At 44.7% G+C, this 19,402-nt stretch overlaps 1 protein-coding gene across 5 annotated transcripts in view; it reads left to right on the top strand.

The window, feature by feature from the left end:
- Positions 1-19,402, top strand: part of STXBP5L (syntaxin binding protein 5L) — a 1,891,501-nt gene that overhangs the window by 973,582 nt on the left and 898,517 nt on the right. For all 5 annotated transcript variants that reach the window (XM_086935625.1, XM_086935622.1, XM_086935624.1 and 2 more), the window contains exons 9-10: positions 698-776; positions 5,808-5,962. In XM_086935625.1, the coding sequence (XP_086791751.1) occupies positions 698-776; positions 5,808-5,962 (234 nt within the window). The remainder of the gene's footprint in view (positions 1-697; positions 777-5,807; positions 5,963-19,402) is intronic.

Here is a 19,402-nt window from a genome sequence, read left to right as displayed (position 1 = left end):
TATATATATTGAAACCACTACCTGAGCATTCAGGAGGAGCAGCTGTAGAATGGAGCATGGGAGAAAGAAGAAGTAAGAAAGAGGAGCAGAGGGAATAGAAATAAAGTATAGAAGAGAGTGCTTGGTGGGTAACCAACCCCTAACTACCCAAAAATGCATATTGAATGGTATTTCTGGATGGTCAAGAAGAAAACCTTGTAAGTACTACTCAAAATGCTGGTTTCGTTGAACCATTTCATCAAGAGGGTTTTTCCTGGACAGAGTTAGTCAAGCCCGCTCTTCCTTTAGTCACAAAACCCTATCATAAATGGCAATGGTCAACGCGTGCGTGTGGTGCCGCAAAAGGGAATGGTTCCTCTATATGTTACCTGCTGCCTGGCAAACTCGGGAACACGCACTCCAGTTATGGACACATCTATTTAACTGATAGGGATCAAACTGGTGTTCAATTTCAGTGAACTTTATGAAAGTTTTATTGTTGCCTGCAAGCTCCCCTCCATGGAAACACTGCCACTGTCTTCATATTCATGATTCAGGACAGAGCAGCAGGGTTCTGTGAATCCTGTGTATCTCCCCTTAAGGTTTAGGGTATTGCTTTTGTTTCGAAATAGAACAGTAGCTCACTTTTGCTCTTGGTTACACTTTTATAGGTCTGTTGAGATTTCACAAAGGGTAATGCTGTTTTTTTGCTTCTTAGGAAAAATTCCAAGAGATGGGAGGAAGCCCGAACCCTGTAAACCCATTCTCAAAGTAGAGTACAAGACGTGTAAAAACAGGTATGGTATATACATTTATTTAATTTAACTAAGGTTATTTGTAAAGCGTACTGTCCCTCATAAACAGATCTGACTGGTGTTGTAGAGGAAGCCTGGTTGACATTGCATGATGAAAGAACATAAAAACTGATCAATTTTGGGTAGAGAGCCATGTTTTAAGAATCTTTCTAAATTCGATTAGGTTTGTTTCAGTGCTAATGGCCAGGGGCAGGGAGCTCCGTGAGGTCCATTTCCACACCAGGAAAGATCTTGAGTAGTGTTCTACGATGAACTCCAGCTTGCCTTTGGATCAAAGTCTTTGACTAGATTATCTTTCAGGAATTTGTCGAGGAGGAATTGTGGAGTCGTTGCATTGGATATTCGGTAAATCATATGAGCCAATCTGTACTGATTTGCTTTGCTGTAGGGGAACCAATGAAGGTCTTCTTAATATTCTGAGACGTAGTGTAACTTTTATCAGGTTGAAAAGAATCTTGACAATGGCGTTCTGCAGTCTTTGCACGTGGGCTGTGCTTTCCTCTAGCAACCAAGATACTCTGCGCTGCCATCATCAAGTTTGAATTTGAGGTAGGCATCGGCTAATGTAATCCTGTGTCAAAGAGGTAGAAGTGATAAAAGCCTATGTAGGGTTTTCAAATGAAGAAACATGTTTAGGTGACAAAAGCAATGCGGTATTCCAGGGACGTATATACTTGCTGAAATGTGTAGGTTGAAATACAGCCAGATGTGGCAGCAGCTGTAAGAGGACCGCGGTGTGCAGTTGAAGCTTCTAAAGTTGTAACCAATGAACTGGAATTGAATGTACTCATGTTGGTGGTGATCCCATCCTCCTCACCATCACCAGGTCCATTTTCTTCTTCAACGGGCAATCTAGATAGGAAATCCGCTCTTGTATTTTCAACCCCTTATATTTACACCACATCCAACCGATACTGGAACAATTTCAAAGAGAGCCTGGCAATTCTGGCTGTGGTTTCTTTCACCTTTCATTGCCACAAGATATACACAAGAGATTTATGGAAAGTTTGTTGTAGGAATGTTCAGCTTGATAAAAATGGACAACATGTTTCTACTGCCCAACCACGCGCTAGCTCCTCCTTTTCAATAACAGAGAAATGTAGCTCAGCTTCCTTCAAAACTGCAGACACAAAGCGAACTGTGACATCCTCACCCATGTCCTTTTGTAAAACCACAGCTTCCACTCCATATTCTGAGGCATCAGTGGTGACACTACTGGGTAAGGCAAGGTCATACGGCTTTAATGCCTTGACTATCGTCATTTGCTCTTTGACCCAATCGAATGTGCTTTGACACTGTATACCCCCAAAAATGTACATTCTGCTTAAACAAGTTGGTCAGCTTCTTCATACTAGATGCATAATCAGGGATATATCTGGCATAAAAATCACACAAACCTAGAACCAATTTCATAATGATGGCCTTGATTAGACCCAGACATGGAAGTATACCCTCTCTAAATCTAGACAGTACATGCCCCAAGAATTCCACATCATGTTTTCAAAACTCCCTTATTTTTGTTTACCTCCATGCCCTACTCCTAAATATTAGTTGGTTAAAGGTGAAAATTGACAGGTTAATACTGGCACATGTGAATTTTGGTGACATTATAGACCCAAATCCTCATTTATGCCCCATGTTTATGGGGCAACAAGTAAATAGGTGTGGGCGAAGAATTCCCCTTTGCCGAAGGAGTTTGCAGATTTTGCCCCCTCTGCACAGAGCGGCAGAGCGTGGAGTTCCACAAAACTCAGCGAAGTGACAGGCAGCAGAGTTTTTTCTCATCAGTGGCTCGTCAACATTAAGTTGGCAAGGTCTTGCAAGAAAAAACTGTGCGCTAGACCTCCTCCCGGCAAGATTTCTCAACGCAGGCGGTCACGGCAGGTTGCAAATGCTCACGTTGAAAAATCTGCGCCTCACATTGAGATAGCTGCTGCCAGAGTAGAATGTATACTCCAGTGGCATAAAGCAGCAGCACCCTCTGGAGCAATGTGTAGCGCTGTTCGGGCTGATTTTACAGCGCGGAACATTCTCCCAGCGCTAAAAATCAGTGCGAGCAGCGCCATTCAACAGACTCCGCCACTGGCAGAACTCGGCAGAGCACGGTGGAGATTTTCCAGCAATCCGCAGTGTTTCATGAGTAGAGTCTGCAAACTCTGCCCAGGCTTACACGTAAATGGCATTACTTATCACCTAAATAACAATCCCTAGAGTTATCATTATTTATCAGGTGTGATAAATAACAACCAAAGTCGGAGGTTCTTGTAATTGAGGCATAAATCGTTACTCCTGTATTGACCCAGGCCTAGACACAGCCTTGATATGTATTTTTAAACACAGGAAAAGCATTTTCTATACATTCAAAAAAGTAGTTCGAAAAAACAGTTTGGGATTACGTTAAAACTGGTGTATTTTGCATTAGTGGATAAGGTGTGCAGAGGGTAGGAATGTCTGATTTATGCCTAGTCTCCCAGGTGTCATTTCCCTTTCCTACTGTCCTAGGGCCCGATTCACAGAACTAACTTAAGACAAAATCCTAAACTTACTACTTTTGGTATTCACAGAAGTTAGGATTTTGTCTTAAGTTTGTCTTAAGACAGACTTTAGACAGACTTAAGACAAAATCCGAATTTAAGTCTGTCTTAAGTCTGTCTTAAGTTTGTTTTAAGACAAATTTAAGACAAAATCCTAACTTCTGTGAATACCAAAAGTAGTAAGTTTAGGATTTTGTCTTAAGTTAGTTCTGTGTAAATCTGCCCTCAGATTTATAACTGTCTTTGTTGTTTGGAGTCAGGAAGCTCACAGCCAATGGACCTGCTGTGGAGATGTTATAACATAGTTGCCTCAAACCATTACAGTGGTAGTAGTGTTATATTCATAAACAAAGTAAGGTGGAAAAAAACAGAAAGTATCTATAAATGAAAGTTGTATATTGTAACCGCAGTGATAGGCTACCCTGAGCCTCCCTTTCATAGCGTGAGGTATGCAGCTACTCTGAGCCGCCCTTCCATGGTGCGAGGTATGCAGCTACCCTGATCCGCCCTTCCATTGCACAAGGTATGCAGCTACTCTGAGCCGCCCTTCCATGGCACAAGGTATGCAGCTACTCTGAGCCGCCCTTCCATGGCACAAGGTATGCAGCTTCCCTGATCCGCCCTTCCATGGCACAAGGTATGCAGCTACTCTGAGCCGCCCTTCCTTGGCACGAGGTATGCAGCTACTCTGAGCCGCCCTTCCATGGCACAAGGTATGCAGCTACTCTGAGCCGCCCTTCCATGGCACAAGGTATGCAGCTACCCTGAGCCGCCCTTCCATGGCACAAGGTATGCAGCTACCCTGAGCCGCCCTTCCATGGCACAAGGTATGCAGCTACTCTGAGCCGCCCTTCCATGGCACAAGGTATGCAGCTTCCCAGGGGCATATTACCAACGTTTAGCGATATTTAACGCTAACGATGCTTTGCAACGAATTTTTTAACGCTAAGCATCGCCTGAAAGTATCGCAGTGATACCTTGCTATTAGCAAGGTTTATCTCAGAAGTGATAAAAATCCTCGCGCTAACTGCCAATTGAGAGATTATCGCTGGAAAACCAACGATAATCTCTCGAAATTTGGTGTTAGCTTCATCATAGGGGCTCACAAACTTAGCCATGATATCCACCTTCCATAGGATATCATGGCTAAGTCAGGAAAATACCAGGGGGCATATTATCAAGGGGGTTAATCTCCGCTTTTTTGGCTTTAAAAGCCAAGAAAGCGGAGATAAAATTATCTCCCTATTACCTAGCTGTCGCTAACACCAGTTAGCGACAGCTAGTAAGGGATAGCGACCATCTTGGGCCCCACTTTGCATGTCAGTGATATTTATCACTAATGACATGCTAAGTGGGCGTGCCAAGATGTTAGCGACTGGAAACAGTCGCTAACATCGCTATGTCCTATTACCAACTTTTGGAGATATTCGCACTAAGCGCGAATATCTCCAAAAGCTAACACCTGCCCTGAGCAGTTCTTAGCCATGTTATCCAATGGGAGGTGGATAACATGGCTAAGAGCATTGGCTCGCTAATGCATGAATATCGCTGACTTTTCAGCGATATTCATGCATTGCGGCCGATTTTTATCGCATGTGCGATAAACCTTGGTAATACCAAGGTTTACCTGCGATATAAATCGCCGCAGGTCGGCGATACATTTTTGTCTCTAACCAAGCAATAGCGATAATTGCCGCTATTGCTTGGTAATATGCCCCTTGGTTTTAAAAAAAAGCAGTGCTAACCGGGGTTAGCGCTGCTTTTTTTTATCACTAACAGGGTTAGAGAAATCCTTGATAATAGGAGAAATGCCGCTTAACAACATTTCTCCTATTATTTTTCTCTGGAACGCCCCCTTTGCATCTCATTAGAGATGCAAGGGGAAGCGTAGAGAAAAAGGGTGCTAACATGCGAATTTGCGTGTTAGCACCCTGTTGCTGATAGGTAGATAATTTTATCTCCGCTTTCTTGACTTTTAAAGCCAAAAAAGCGGAAATAAATCCCTTGGTAATATGCCCCTCACTTTCTTACCAGAGGCTGGAGGGAAAGCCAATGCTATTGTACAATCAGGGCGCACACATGGCTTTTTTACTTCGTATACAAAGGGTCATGACCCAATTGCACACAACATAAGTGAATCAGGGTCTTGTGCAAATTGAGTGGAAATGTTACTTTGCATGCTTGCTCTTCCTGCCTCCATTGAGGGTATTGAAATATTTAACATAAGAGCATGTTCGACATGCATATCGTTTTTCTATATAGCAATTATTATTTAATAGTTAGCACTTGCTTCAACTGCAGCCTCTCGCCGAACCACTCTTGAATGCTTTTATTGAAATTTTCCACATCTGTACATGTTTTTCAAGAGGTGATCCTGTAATAATTCATGAAAACGTGTTTGTGGCAATAAGTAACTTTTGAAACTAGCCCACATTTGAAGGTCTCCTAAATATGCCATCCTGTGCTTGTAATCCTGCAGTGAGCCCTTCGTCATCTTCTCGGGCGGACTCGCGTATGACAAAGCCTGTAGGAGACCCAGCCTGACGATCATGCACGGGAAAGCAATCACGGTGCTGGAGATGGACCATCCAATTGTGGACTTCATCACCCTCTGTGAAACACCCTACCCCAATGGTGAGTCACGTGTCAATGTCATCACTCAAGCTCTTCTAGAAAAGCTCCTTCACTGTAGTCAGTTTTCAGCCAGACTTTGGGTTCATCCATCTCAGTTTGAAAACACAAGCTAATGAGCTCATGTTAAAGCCTTCCCTTAATTCTCAGCCACTCAAACTTTCAATGGAAACTGAAATACATTGAAACAGCTTTTTAGTGGCTCAATGATTGTTTTTATAGGTCAACCTGCGTAGAAAATGTCTTACTCGTACAACCAAACCACCATCGCCTTCTCTAATATGTGGCTTCCATAAAATCAGTACCGTATGGGCCTTATTGTGACTTTGGCGGTCTTGCTCCACGCCGCCGCCACACTCCAAGACCACCAAAGCCATAAGAAACCGTTGCCAGATTACATTTTTTGTCTCTGGTGGGTGGTTCTTTGGGCGCTCCCTGCGGTGCCTATAAAATAAAGGCTCCACAATGGGAGCATAAAAGTCAGCACCTGCAGGGCATGGACTGCTAAGTCCATGCCCTAAAGGAGCTGGGGGTGCATGCTTAGAGGAGGGCACGGCATGTGCCACCCCCCCTCATGCATCCCCTGGTGCAGAGGCAACAGAGGGCCATGTGGGGCCCCCTTTGCTTCGTCACCGCTACACTTTCCATGGCCTGCTCACCACCATGAAAACTGTGGCGTTGAGGAAACTCCTAATAGGCTTGGCGGTGCCCAAGCAGCACCACCCGCATAATAGGGGCCTCAGACTGCTGCAAAACTGGCAGGGATCATGTATCCCTGGTTGCGGCAGCGGTCCCATGAGGTCTGAGCGCCCTAATTGTAATTGGTCAGTTGGACCAGTGCTGCACCCCCACCATGGAATGCCAAAATCATAATAAGGCCCTAAGACTACCAAGTGTTCATTTTATGTTATCTAGGGTGTGTGGTTGATGGAATTAAAACATTGGTGTATTGCAACAAGCAACGGCTTGAAGCTCACCACAGGCACAAACTCTACATTTGGAAACTCAACCCCCTGAAAACGCAAAATACCACCATGAGGAAAATGATCAGTAGCAAAGAATGATGTCCCTGTGTACATGTATGTGTGGCTGTGGCTTGCAACTAACCTCTAACGGTTAGCTAGCGCCTACAAAGTATATTGCCGTGCTAATATTGTTCATAAGTTGAGAACCAAGAACCAATTGAAGAAGTGCAGTTATGAAGTGTTTCTCCCTGTGGGAATAATGCAGCTGGCCTTAATGTAAACTTTAGTCAGGATAAATGAATGATAGTTGAACTAGGAATGTCTAGTGTATGCCGTCAAGGATGTTTAGAAAGAAAACATTTGACTATATCGTTTTGTAATGTTTTCTTCCACTGAAATTGAATTCACTCTCCCAAAGTTAAAAGGTAAAGAAAGTGTGCATGCTTTAGTGAAAGGTAAACTGCAAAAGGCGACTGGTTAGTTTGATATAACTGAGGTTTTTGGGTATGCATGCCCATGGGCGTAGAAAGTAAATGGCAGTAGGGGTCCAAGTAACTTGTGCTATTGAGAGTTTCGTTAATGTTTAGTCTGCAACAGACGGTGAGCTAGAACCTCCAACACCACCTCTGGCTCCCGACTTCTTGCTTTCAGCGATCCAGAGAAGGAAGTAAAGTGAAGAAGTAAGGTTTAAAATGTGTCTCCCCCTACCTGTTTAGAGTCTCATACATCCCCCTGATATGTCCCTGCACAAGTACAATACTCTTCCTTTCCTGCTGGCCACGGTAGTTAGAGGTGAAGTGATAGGTGACATTTCTAAATCCCCCCTTCCCAGTGCATTTGCAGATCCACCTTCCCTTTGACCATACATCCAGCATGTTTATTGAGAGGTGGTCAGGTACATCCTTAAGTAGGGTTCGCTGCTCCTCAACCTTGGCATCCATCAGGGTTTGCGCTGCGCCGTTAATATTCATCGTGTTTTTAGAGCCTGCGACTGGTCTAATCAGGCAAAGAGGATATCCACCATGTAAACAAATTGCCTAAAACGTCTAAGATTAGGCTGTGCTCAAACGACATTGCCCTAAAACTTAGACCTTAAACAATAACATTAAAAAAATAGACGACATTCCAGCTAAATCAGGATATTGTGTAAATTACAACAAGACAAAAACAATCTAACGAGAATATTTTGTGTAACGAATTGAGACGAGAGTACATAAGGATACCACGCTGATCGGATGTTTAGGCATCCGGATTACTTCCAGACTAATAGATTTATACAAACTCAACCACTTCTGCTCGTTAGCTAAACGGAAGTAGAATTCCCATCGTTGGATCATGGCCTCTCTGTCCATTGTGGCGCTTATTAATGTTACAGGTAGGAACTGATGCCCTAAACTTCTCATTTTAGTTTCAGTCTTTTTCTTCGGTTCTCCATATTTTTTTTTTGTTGAAATTGGCGCTCGTTAATTAGTGTAAACCCTCCGAGGGTCTGCGACTAAGCTATGTTCCAAGATGTAAGATGTGGGATGGAGTGCCCCCTGTTTGGAACATCTTACCTTTTGGCAGTAATCCCAGCTGTGCATTGTGCTCTTTCCCAATCAATTCCTGTAAATATTTATCATGAAAGTTATGGAAGGTGTGGGACAAAGTTTATTTTGCCTCAGTGTTATTTTGAGAAAGGTTGTTGTTAATTCAGGTTCGTCTTGTTGAGGATTAGCTGTCAAAACTAAGATTAATTGTTGAGAAAGTTCCTACCCATTTGAGATTTAGGAGTACTGCCACTCAGGAGAATTTCTAGATTGCGTCAAAATCTTACTTAAAGTCCAGGAAAATAGGAGTAGAATGGGATTAATGCGGCCATGCAACTATTAATCAAGATATGTTCAAATCACAAAACGTACTCAAAATGAAAGAAACGTAGGCCCTCTTTTATGGCAGTTTGGCATACGCGGCGCAGCAAGGCACCGTTCTGTCCTGCCCTACGGCAAAGTGAAAGGGCAGAAATGCACCATATTTAACCGATACAGTGGGATGGTGTAAGGATGCCTCCATTGCATGCAGGACTGCTGCCCCTTCCTGCACAAAAACAATCCTACGAGGCAGGCGTTTCATCTTTCTATGTTTGCTGATAAGAGGAAAAAGCGAGGAGAGATTCACATATTTGTCCTCAATACGCCTCACCTCGTGAGGCACTGATATGACTTTTCCCCAGGTTTACATCACTTTGGAAATCTGGGGCAGCGTCGAATTCTATGAGTGTTGCGTGGGAAAACCCACAGCAACGCCATGGCGCACCTACCGGGCGCAGAGCACGGTGACGCGCGATTTGCGCCGTGTTTCCTTACTCATCATTCATTAGACACTCTAAGCCACGCAGGCTGGCTTTGCGTGGCTTCATAAATCTTTATGAGAGTCCGGCGTCACACTTTACGTGGTGCAAATGTGGCGCAGGGCTGTAGATATAACCCTCTTAAAAACTAAGTGCCAAGTTGGAGCTTCCTGACCAATATTTACAGGAATGCCCCATCAAGACTGTATTTGCAGTGCCCCCTGCAAGGATGATATAATAATATTCCACATTTGTAAAGCGCACAATCACCCGTAAGGGTCTCTAGGCGCTGGGGGCCGTCGGGAAGATCAAGCAAGTTATTGCCCAGAGTCACATGATGCATATGAATGGTTATCCTCATTCAAGAAGATTCATAATGGCAGAATTCACACACGATGGGCAAAAGGAGTAGGGATTGAATTTTTTGAATGTGAATCGAAACAGAATATTCAAAAAAATGGTTTACTTCCTTTCTGCTCCAATATACTTTCTGCTCATGCATTTAGTTGGATCATATTTGCAGACCTATATTTAAAAAAAGGTGTATAAACGATCCCATTTAGAAATACTGCCTGCTCCCTGTTCAGCCTTGCTGGGCTGCGAGGGAAATCCACTTTGTCGCATGAAAAAATGTTGAAATGTATTTTATTTTGGTTGTAGGGTTGTCTGATTGTCCACATATTAGTGGGCCAGAAAGGCGCTCGGCGGAAGCTCTGTGTTTTTCCACTAGGCTCAAGAATTTAAACATTTGGTTTGAAAAAAGAGAACCTCTAAAAAACAAATGTTCAGGGCAATACATTCCGCTCTTTGAAACAATTTTTGGAGATAAAAATTCATTCTGGTGCACAAACATACACTTGTTTGTCTTTATTCTTGCTTTGATTTGTAAAAACAAATTGTAGTCTGTTTCATGGGACGCTGGGAATAATTCGTATGATTTTGTTTATATTTGAATAATTTGGTAAGAAAGTTCCATTGATTCATTGATAAACCAGACCTAGAGCCAAAGCATGCCCTCTTCTATATCTTATAAAGAATGTAGTGAAAACAAGTCCAGATGTATGCCCTAGAAGGGCACAGCTGTTTTTACATTTCAGTTCCTAATTGCATACTCTAATACACCCCCTGCAAACACAGTCTTTGATGTGGGACTTCTGCTTTCACAGCTCATGAAGTTCATAATAGCCCAGGTAGGTAGCAGAGCTTGTTATAGCCCATCTTTGTGAAAAACCTGGAATACGTGCATCCTGTAAATTGTAAATCCCAGCCTCAGCTGTGATAAATACGGAAGACCTCTTGGTGCCACTCGCAGTCATGCTCAAACTAGATTCCACAGGGGATTGCTGCTAGGAGCGAAACGAGCAGTCGGTGACATCTAATATGGGTATTTAAAAGCATTGTCTTATTTGTGTTGATATGTCCCATTAACCTCAACTTTAATTTGCTCAAAGTTAGAAGTCATCTTATGCATAATAATGGGATTACCAGCTAATAAAGCTTAGCCGAATGCTCGGTAATCATTACCATTAATATGCACACCTTGTCAATGGGTGTACAGAAACATTTACACCACAGTACATTATTCGTTCACAGGCCAGCTACCTCTCCTATCACTCGATGACTTTAAGCTTGTCTTTGACCCTGTACAGCGCTCCGCTGCCTTTTAAAAGTACCACCTACAAATATCAATACAGATATATCAATACAATCTTGTCCTGTGCGCTATGGATGCAATGAAGTTTAAATTGCATTGGTGCCCTGGACTTTAACCTGGGATGGTGCTACCTTGTCTGTGGTGTGTTTCACTAGTTATCAGTGGCACATTGGGATCATTCCATGACATTGACTTTGTTTTAGGATCACTGCCCACCTCTTCCAATTTCCTCCAAGACATCTGTGAAGGAGCAGCTCAGGTTCATCCCGATTCGTCCTCATCGAGTCTCTGTTGGAGCAGCTCAAAGGCGACCTGGTTGCCCACAGAATCGCGATCGAGCAGCTCAGATTCAGTTTTCATTGCTCATCAATCAACCTTACTGAAATTCACTTTTTATTTCCTTTCTGGCTTGATTGGTGGTTTTGTTTGCCAGGTAGGTTGGCTGATGTGGTGATTTTCCTCGACTTTCACTAGACTTTTCCAAAGCCCTTATTCTATCGTGTGGCGTGCTCAAACCGCATGTGTGTGGTTTCTCTTTCGTTATATTGCATTTTTTTTGCAGACTATCTTTTGATGATTATTCACCATACATTAGAGTGTCTTTGTAACAACAGCCTATAATACCCCCAAACCTCAATTTTATTTATGGTGGTTCCAGCATTGCAGGTGTATTGTCATCATTCAGACATAAGTCAATCCTAAAAGGGTCACCATAACGAAATGTCACACGGCCTCACTCGTCAGCCTCTCGCTGGTTGAGTTGGCGCTCTTCGATCCCGCTGGCTGTGTCATTCACATTTCACCTGAATGAAACTGCCCTCTCTCCCACTTCACTGCTGCCAGTTAGTAGTGTATTTTGGCTCCATTGTACTGCTCTCCTCTACAGGGATGGCGTCCTCCATGTTCAATGCAGTTTTTTATCGTTTGAGAAGCCAAAGTAAGTGACAGAGAAGGAGGATATTCTAAGGAAGGTCTGGGAGAGGGAGCAATCCAGTCTCCATGGTGAAAAAACAGTGAGGAGCTTGAAGGACAGGTTGGACTATGGAGGATGTAAAGTACCCGTCTCTCCTGCGTGCTTCTTTGCACCACGTGGCAATCATTCCACTCTTTCCATTTTTTTTGCTTTATTATCTTTTGATGTGTGGCATTTCTGGCAAGATATTAAACCCACAATTGTCAAGTTTTCTTTTGATCCACAGTATTAAAGTTGAATCTGCTGACTTTAGTTCTAAAATTGCCCACTCCTCTATCCATAGTTCATGTTTTTGTTGACTCAGAGAGCGGGCCAGTGTTCCACAAAATGCACTTGCTTCTGTAGTTCCTATATCCATTTCTTCTGAAATAAAGGCACATCTAGGGCTATTACTGTTCTCCATGTTTCGAGTCCTGGATTTTGCTTTTACAAATTATTGTAAACAGGTTTGACCGGCTAACTGGCTCAGTCGATGCAAACCAAGACTATCACTCCCAGAATAAGTTGCATTGTCAATTGAACGCCCATGACTGTAGACATAATATACTGACAACACTCAGCCCTTGGCTCACCCCCCATTTGACTGACTTCACTGCATAAGCTGATTTTCTGGATGCCTACACTTGGCTGGCGTAACATCAGATATGAAAGTGGTTCCTCAGATCTGAAGGCTTTTAATCATCCCCACTTCCTCAGAGGCATCGTTTCAATTATATGATCATGTAGCCATCTTGTTTTCATGTGCTTATATTGTAGGACTCGAGACACAGAACTGTACAACAAAAACGATGGATGCAAGTATTATTCACTTGCAATCTGAACAATGTCCCCCCATAATGAGCCTCTTCCCACCCAACCTTCTGGAGACAAAGACCTACCTACCCACAACTTCAACATATTATGTTTTCTAGTCAATTGATGACATCTTGAAATCTTATAAAACATAGAAAATTCACAATGAACTTTCAACCAAGACCTCCATCTCGCACCTCTGTCTGCCCTGCCCTTCTTACGCTTCTGCTGAAGGTATAACATTCCTTGTACCCTTTATTGGATCTCTGCTGTTGCATCTCATAGCTGCTCTTTGCTTCTTTGCCTACATCTTCCAGCTGAGCTTTCTCTACTTGAGGGTTCTGTGTTAAGTCAACTCCAATGAGATTTTCTTACTGGGATTTCAATTACAATGTGCTATTCTTATTTTCTCAGTCAGGGCCTGCACGGTTCTATTCAATCCTTCTTTTTTTGGTCTTTATTTTTCGCTGCAAGCCTGCCTATCTCATTTGGGTACTTTGGCTCCAGCACACCAGGAGCACGGGCGCCTTAACCAAATCTAAGGGGACATGAGAAGAGACGACTATCACAGCAGAAGGAAACAGGAGTATTTCTCTTCAAGCAACCAGAAGGAGAGACCAAGGTAAGACCTGCCTGAACACACTCTGCTTAGGAATGGAATCAGGGCACGGGCTTATCCAGTCCTGCCCAGAAGGGATTTTGGCAAGTAATACAAGGGCCCAGCTTGGAAGAGACGCAAGATACCCTGAAAGATGTTCGGAGCTAGTAGCCTGATCTGAGTACCAGGGAGACACAGTTGTGTGGCCGGTGAGGTTTCAAGCTCTACATCTAGCTAAAGTGAAATATTTATCAGTCGTGTCCAGATATCCGTCCAAGGAGCACCAAGAAAGCGCACAAGATGTGGCTGGTGTCACCTGAGATCATTATACTTCAGGCTCGCTGAACTGCTGATGGCGACAGAGAGATCCCTTTTCCCAGCCGCACTTGGTGTTATGTCAGAGCAGCACATTGGAATGACATGCGCTGGTGAGCAAATTCTCTGATACAGGCTCCACTAGGGCTTTTTGGAATATTTCCGAAGAACATAACACAACATTGAGGTAGCAAGTTGGAGGAGAGCACACTGTTTGAAATTCAACGCCGATAACACAGTGATCCTTCATATTGGCGGTTCCCTTCAGATTTGGGAGTCCTCATGGTGGCCGACTTCACTGGGCCAAGTACCAAGGCCCAAAAAACTGGCAGAAAACCTTTGGGTTTGAATCGACGACTCTTTTTATGCATGCAGTAGGAAGTCAATGCACGTGTGGAAAATGTTTTGGCTTACTTAAGCTCCTAAGAAAACTCTTCCACTGGATTCCTGTTCACTGGTGAAGAAATGTAATCCAAGCACTAATCACAAGTAGATTGGACTGCGGGAATGCACTATATGTAGGCATGGCGGACTATCTCTTCATTCATCTTCAGGGGATTACAAATGTGGCAGCCAAGCTTCTCTGTAACAAAGACAGATTTAGCTCCACATCAGCCTGTCTAAAATCCTTCCACAGGCTACCATTGCGCAAAAGAGCTTATTTTAAACTTCTCTGCCACACACATAAAGAGCTGAATGAATCTGGCCCAGCAGTACTATGATAAAAGTTGGAATTTCATAAACTACCACGAAATCCGAGATCACTGAACTTAACACTAGCCATATCTAAGCTCATCAAAAAAGTAAGACTTGGTGGTCGCTCTTTTTACTATCTAGCAGCGGCCCATTGAAACTGACCGCATCTGGCCCTCCACATGGACAATCATGTTAAGTTTAGACGAAACCAAAAAAAACAGCTTTTCTCAAGCTAACCTAAATGTCATTTATGGGCCTTCACCAGAAGAATCCCAGCCTTAGCCATTTGTTATCACAGCAATTCAGCGCAGTGATATCCCCTAGGGGATGTGTGTTTACGCTTTATAGGTAAACGTAAATAAATAAGTAAATATAATCCTTTTATTCGGTTTATATTTCCGAAATATAAACAGACTCTCACACAATACCCAGATTTCAAATAAATTAAAAGAAAATGCTATTTGCAACAATCTGTTTAAGTATACAAAGTAAGCAGGGCAAAACTCTCTGCAGAACAGATCTGGCTCTACGGAGGGAAGGGGGTCCCTCCACTCTTCAGAACTGATAATCATTAGTTCATTAATCAGTTCTGATGATGGTTTCCTATCTACGCAGGGGGAGGATTGTGCATAGCAGTCCACAACGTGCGCTTTTAGAATCACTGATATATGTTAGTTATTCTGAAAGCACACATGGTGCTTTTAGGCTTGTTCAGGGCTTTATGTGAGATGAAAAAATTGGGGAGGTCTCTCAAAGGGGCGTGGCTGATGTAATTAAGGGTGTGGCTTTAAAGCATTTGAGCTAAAAATCTGTGCTTAGCATAGTGTGCCACACGATTGTTATTGTGTTCCCTCTGTCATTGCATCCAGATGTATTGTATTGTAATTTCAGTTATACAGTGCTTGCTACCCCTGATGGGGGGTTGAAGCACTTTTTCGGCGAGTAGCACACTACTCTGGAACCCATTAAGGATTAGTGTTGAATTAGTATAGTGAAATCTGAAAGTAATTTGAGTGCCGGATATGTTAGTCAGTTATTTGGATCGAGCATAATAGTGGAGGGTATAAGAGGGATAAAAGGTTTGCATTTCTGTAGCGCTTGCTACCCATGATGGGGTGTTGAAGCATTTTTGGGCGAGTAGCAGGCTACTCCAGAACCCATAAAGGATTAGTGTTGAATTAGTATAGGGAAATATGAAAGTAATTTGAGTGGTGGATAGGTTAGTCTCTTAAATGGATTGAAAAGGATAGTGGAGGAATAGAAGGAGGAAGTATTTAGAAATATATATATATATGTTTTTTATATAAAACTCTGCACAATTATCCTTCTAGTAGGGAAAGGTAGCATCTGCAAGAATCTCCTTGGGGATCTTAAAATGCCAGGGCATGAACCTGCCAATTTTTTGTCTTTATCTTGAAATTCGGCATTTATTTGAAAACACTTATGTTAAAGTCCTCATGGTGAGAATCAAAATGACCTGCCAGTTGAGGGTCGCATTATACATTGTATACCCTCTGGGGCACTCATTGCTTGTACACTTTATGGAACGAATCAAATGTAAATGCATAGTCTGATGACTGAAGTCTCTCGGTTTACTCAGGTTTCACCATCTGTGAGATCGAGACGAGGTGGACTGCCTGCGGTGCATCAGAAGAGACTGCACTCAACACTTTTAGGACACCACCAGACATGGCATAATACATTATACCTCACTGGGGCAAATATAATTTCATTTCACATGGCCAGAGCTTATGTATACCATGCTTACTTGAAGAATGGATGACTCTGTCTTTGATGACTTGCTAGCAGGCTGCCTCACATTGACAAAATTATTTGCAGAATCATGTCAAATAATGCCATATATTATCTTTGAAAAGAACCAGTTTACAATGGAACGTGTGTGCTGGGTATCTGTCAGCTGAAGCAGAAAGGTGTGGGTGACCCGGCTTAGGTGCCCGTTAGCAAACGACGATTAGTGATGGCATGGATGTCGTCAGTGTCGAAGCTATTATTTGATGACCTGTTGTACTATAATAATCAAGTGAAGGATGCTGTGAGGCCACTCTGTCAGGATGCTGTGAGGTCACTCTGTCAGGATGCTGTGAGGCCACCCTGTCAGGATGCTGTGATTCCACTCTGTCAGGGTGCTGTGAGGCCACCCTGTCAGGATGCTGTGAGGTCACTGTGTCAGGGTGCTGTGAGGCCACCCTGTCAGGATGCTGTGAGGCCACTCTGTCAGGATACTGTGAGGCCACTCTGTCAGGATACTGTGAGGCCACTCTGTCAGGATGCTGTGAGGTCACTCTGTCAGGATGCTGTGAGGCCACCCTGTCAGGATGCTGTGAGTCCACTCTGTCAGGATGCTGTGAGGTCACTCTGTCAGGGTGCTGTGAGGCCACCCTGTCAGGATGCTGTGAGGTCACTGTGTCAGGGTGCTGTGAGGCCACCCTGTCAGGATGCTGTGAGGTCACTCTGTCAGGATGCAGGGAGGCCACTTTGTCTGGATGCAGTGAGGCCACTCTGTCAGGATGCTGAGAGGTCACTCTGTCAGGGTGCTGTGAGGCCACCATGTCAGGATGCCATGAGGCCACTCTGTCAGGATGCCGTGAGGTCATTCTGTCATGGTGCTGTGACACCACCCTGTCAGGGTGCCGTGAGGCCACTCTGTCAGGATGCAGTGAGGCCACCCTGTCAGGGTGCTGTGAGGCCACTCTGTCAGGATGCAGTGAGGCTACCCTGTTAGGGTGCTGTGAGGCCACTCTGTCAGGGAGCTGTGCTGAGAGGTCACTCTGTCAGGATGCAGTGAGGCCACTCTGTCAGGATGCTGTGAGGCCACTCTGTCAGGATGCAGTGAGGCCACTCTGTCAGGATGCTGTGAGGCCACTATGTCAGGATGCAGTGAGGCCTCTCTGTGAGGGTGCTGTGAGGCCACTCTGTCAGGGTGCTGTGAGGCCACTCTGTAAGGATGCAGAGAGGCCACTCTGTCAGGATGCAGTGAGGTCACTCTGTAAGGATGCAGAGAGGCCACTCTGTCAGGATGCAGTGAGGCCACTCTGTCAAGATGCAGTGAGGCCACCTTGTCAGGGTGCCGTGAGGCCACCCTGTCATGATGCCGTGAGGCCACCCTATCATGATGCCTTGAGGCCACCCTGTCAGGATGCCGTGAGGCAACCCTGTCAGGGTGCCGTGAGGTCACTCTGTCAGGATTCAGTGAGGCCACTCTGTCTGGATGCTGTGAGGCCACTCTGTCTGGATGCTGTGAGGCCACCCTGTCAGGATGCTGTGAGGCCACCCTGTCAGGATGCAGTGAGGCCACTCTGTCAGGATGCTGTGAGGCCACTATGTCAGGATGCAGTGAGGCCTCTCTGTGAGGGTGCTGTGAGGCCACTCTGTCAGGGTGCTGTGAGGCCACTCTGTCAGGGTGCTGTGAGGCCACTCTGTCGGGATGCTGTGAGGCCACTCTGTAAGGATGCAGAGAGGCCACTCTGTCAGGATGCAGTGAGGCCACTCTGTCAGGATGCCGTGAGGCCACTCTGTCAAGATGCAGTGAGGCCACCTTGTCAGGGTGCTGTGAGGCCACCCTGTCATGATGCCGTGAGGCCACCCTGTCATGATGCCTTGAGGCCACCCTGTCATGATGCCTTGAGGCCACCCTGTCAGAGTGCTGTGAGGCCACTCTGTCAAGATGCAGTGAGGCCACCTTGTCAGGGTGCTGTGAGGCCACTCTGTCAGGATGCCGTGAGGCCACCCTGTCATGATGCCGTGAGGCCACCCTGTCATGATGCCTTGAGGCCACCCTGTCAGAGTGCTGTGAGGCCACTCTGTCAGGATTCAGTGAGGCCACTCTGTCTGGATGCTGTGAGGCCACTCTGTCTGGATGCTGTGAGGCCACCCTGTCAGGACGCTGTGAGGCCACCCTGTCAGGATGCTGTGAGGTCACTGTGTCAGGGTGCTGTGAGGCCACCCTGTCAGGATGCTGTGAGGTCACTGTGTCAGGGTGCTGTGAGGCCACCCTGTCAGAGTGCTGTGAGGCCACTCTGTCAGGATTCAGTGAGGCCACTCTGTCTGGATGCTGTGAGGCCACTCTGTCTGGATGCTGTGAGGCCACCCTGTCAGGATGCTGTGAGGCCACCCTGTCAGGATGCTGTGAGGCCACCCTGTCAGGATGCTGTGAGGCCACCCTGTCAGGATGCTGTGAGGCCACTCTGTCTGGATGCTGTGAGGCCACTCTGTCTGGATGCTGTGAGGCCACCCTGTCAGGATGCTGTGAGGCTACCCTGTCAGGATGCTGTGAGGCCACTCTGTCAGAATGCTGTGAGGCCACTCTGTTGGGAGGCTTTGATGCCACTCTGCCATGCTTGGCAGGTACCAGCACACTTTGGATGGGCTTCGGTTGTTTCCTGGAAGAACACTCTGACCACATATTTCTTACATACATAGGAGACAGTGCCACCCAAAATAGAAGGAAGATTCATTTCCACCTCCTACTAATGCTTTCTGTGCTTATAGTAGTTTAGATGCCATGGTATATTTCATATTTTCTCTCTTGAATGTTAAAAGAAGAATTAAGAAGTGTAAACATTCTAATTTAAATTATTGTGGCATAATTCAATGTAATATACTTAGAATCCAGTATAATTCAATATGTATTATGTTTATGGAATTGAGTAAACTTGGCACATTCTGCAGGATCGTTGCCCTAGTATTTGGAAATTTACTAAGTAGGAGTAATGTGCCTCCCGACCAATATGGATTTAAACATGGATGGAACACCTCTATGAACAGTTAATGCATGTCATGCATGAGGGGGAAGATAGTGACAGGGAATTCACGTTGGTTTCTAATAACATACTGCTAATCAAAAGAGTGGGGAGGGGGGATCACTTGTCCTGTGTAACCTGGGTACAGTTCTTACTAGAATGACCCTTGGTAAAAGACCCTCATACACGTGTAATCATGATGGTATGGGCGGTATATCTTGATTCTCCGCCTTCGTTTACACGTCTGTGCAGAATCACGGGGTAGAGTTGGTATGCACCCTCCACCTGGAGGAGAACACCCTAGGTTAAAACAGTAGTGATCAGTGATTTTTGGTGAAGTGTGAGTGAATTTCTATTAAAA

Source organism: Lissotriton vulgaris, chromosome 8, assembly GCF_964263255.1.
Source record: "Lissotriton vulgaris chromosome 8, aLisVul1.2, whole genome shotgun sequence".
In the NCBI taxonomy this organism is placed as follows: Eukaryota; Metazoa; Chordata; class Amphibia; order Caudata; family Salamandridae; genus Lissotriton; species Lissotriton vulgaris.
Note: the sequence above shows the minus strand (reverse complement) of the source record. Positions and strands in the feature narration are given on the sequence as shown.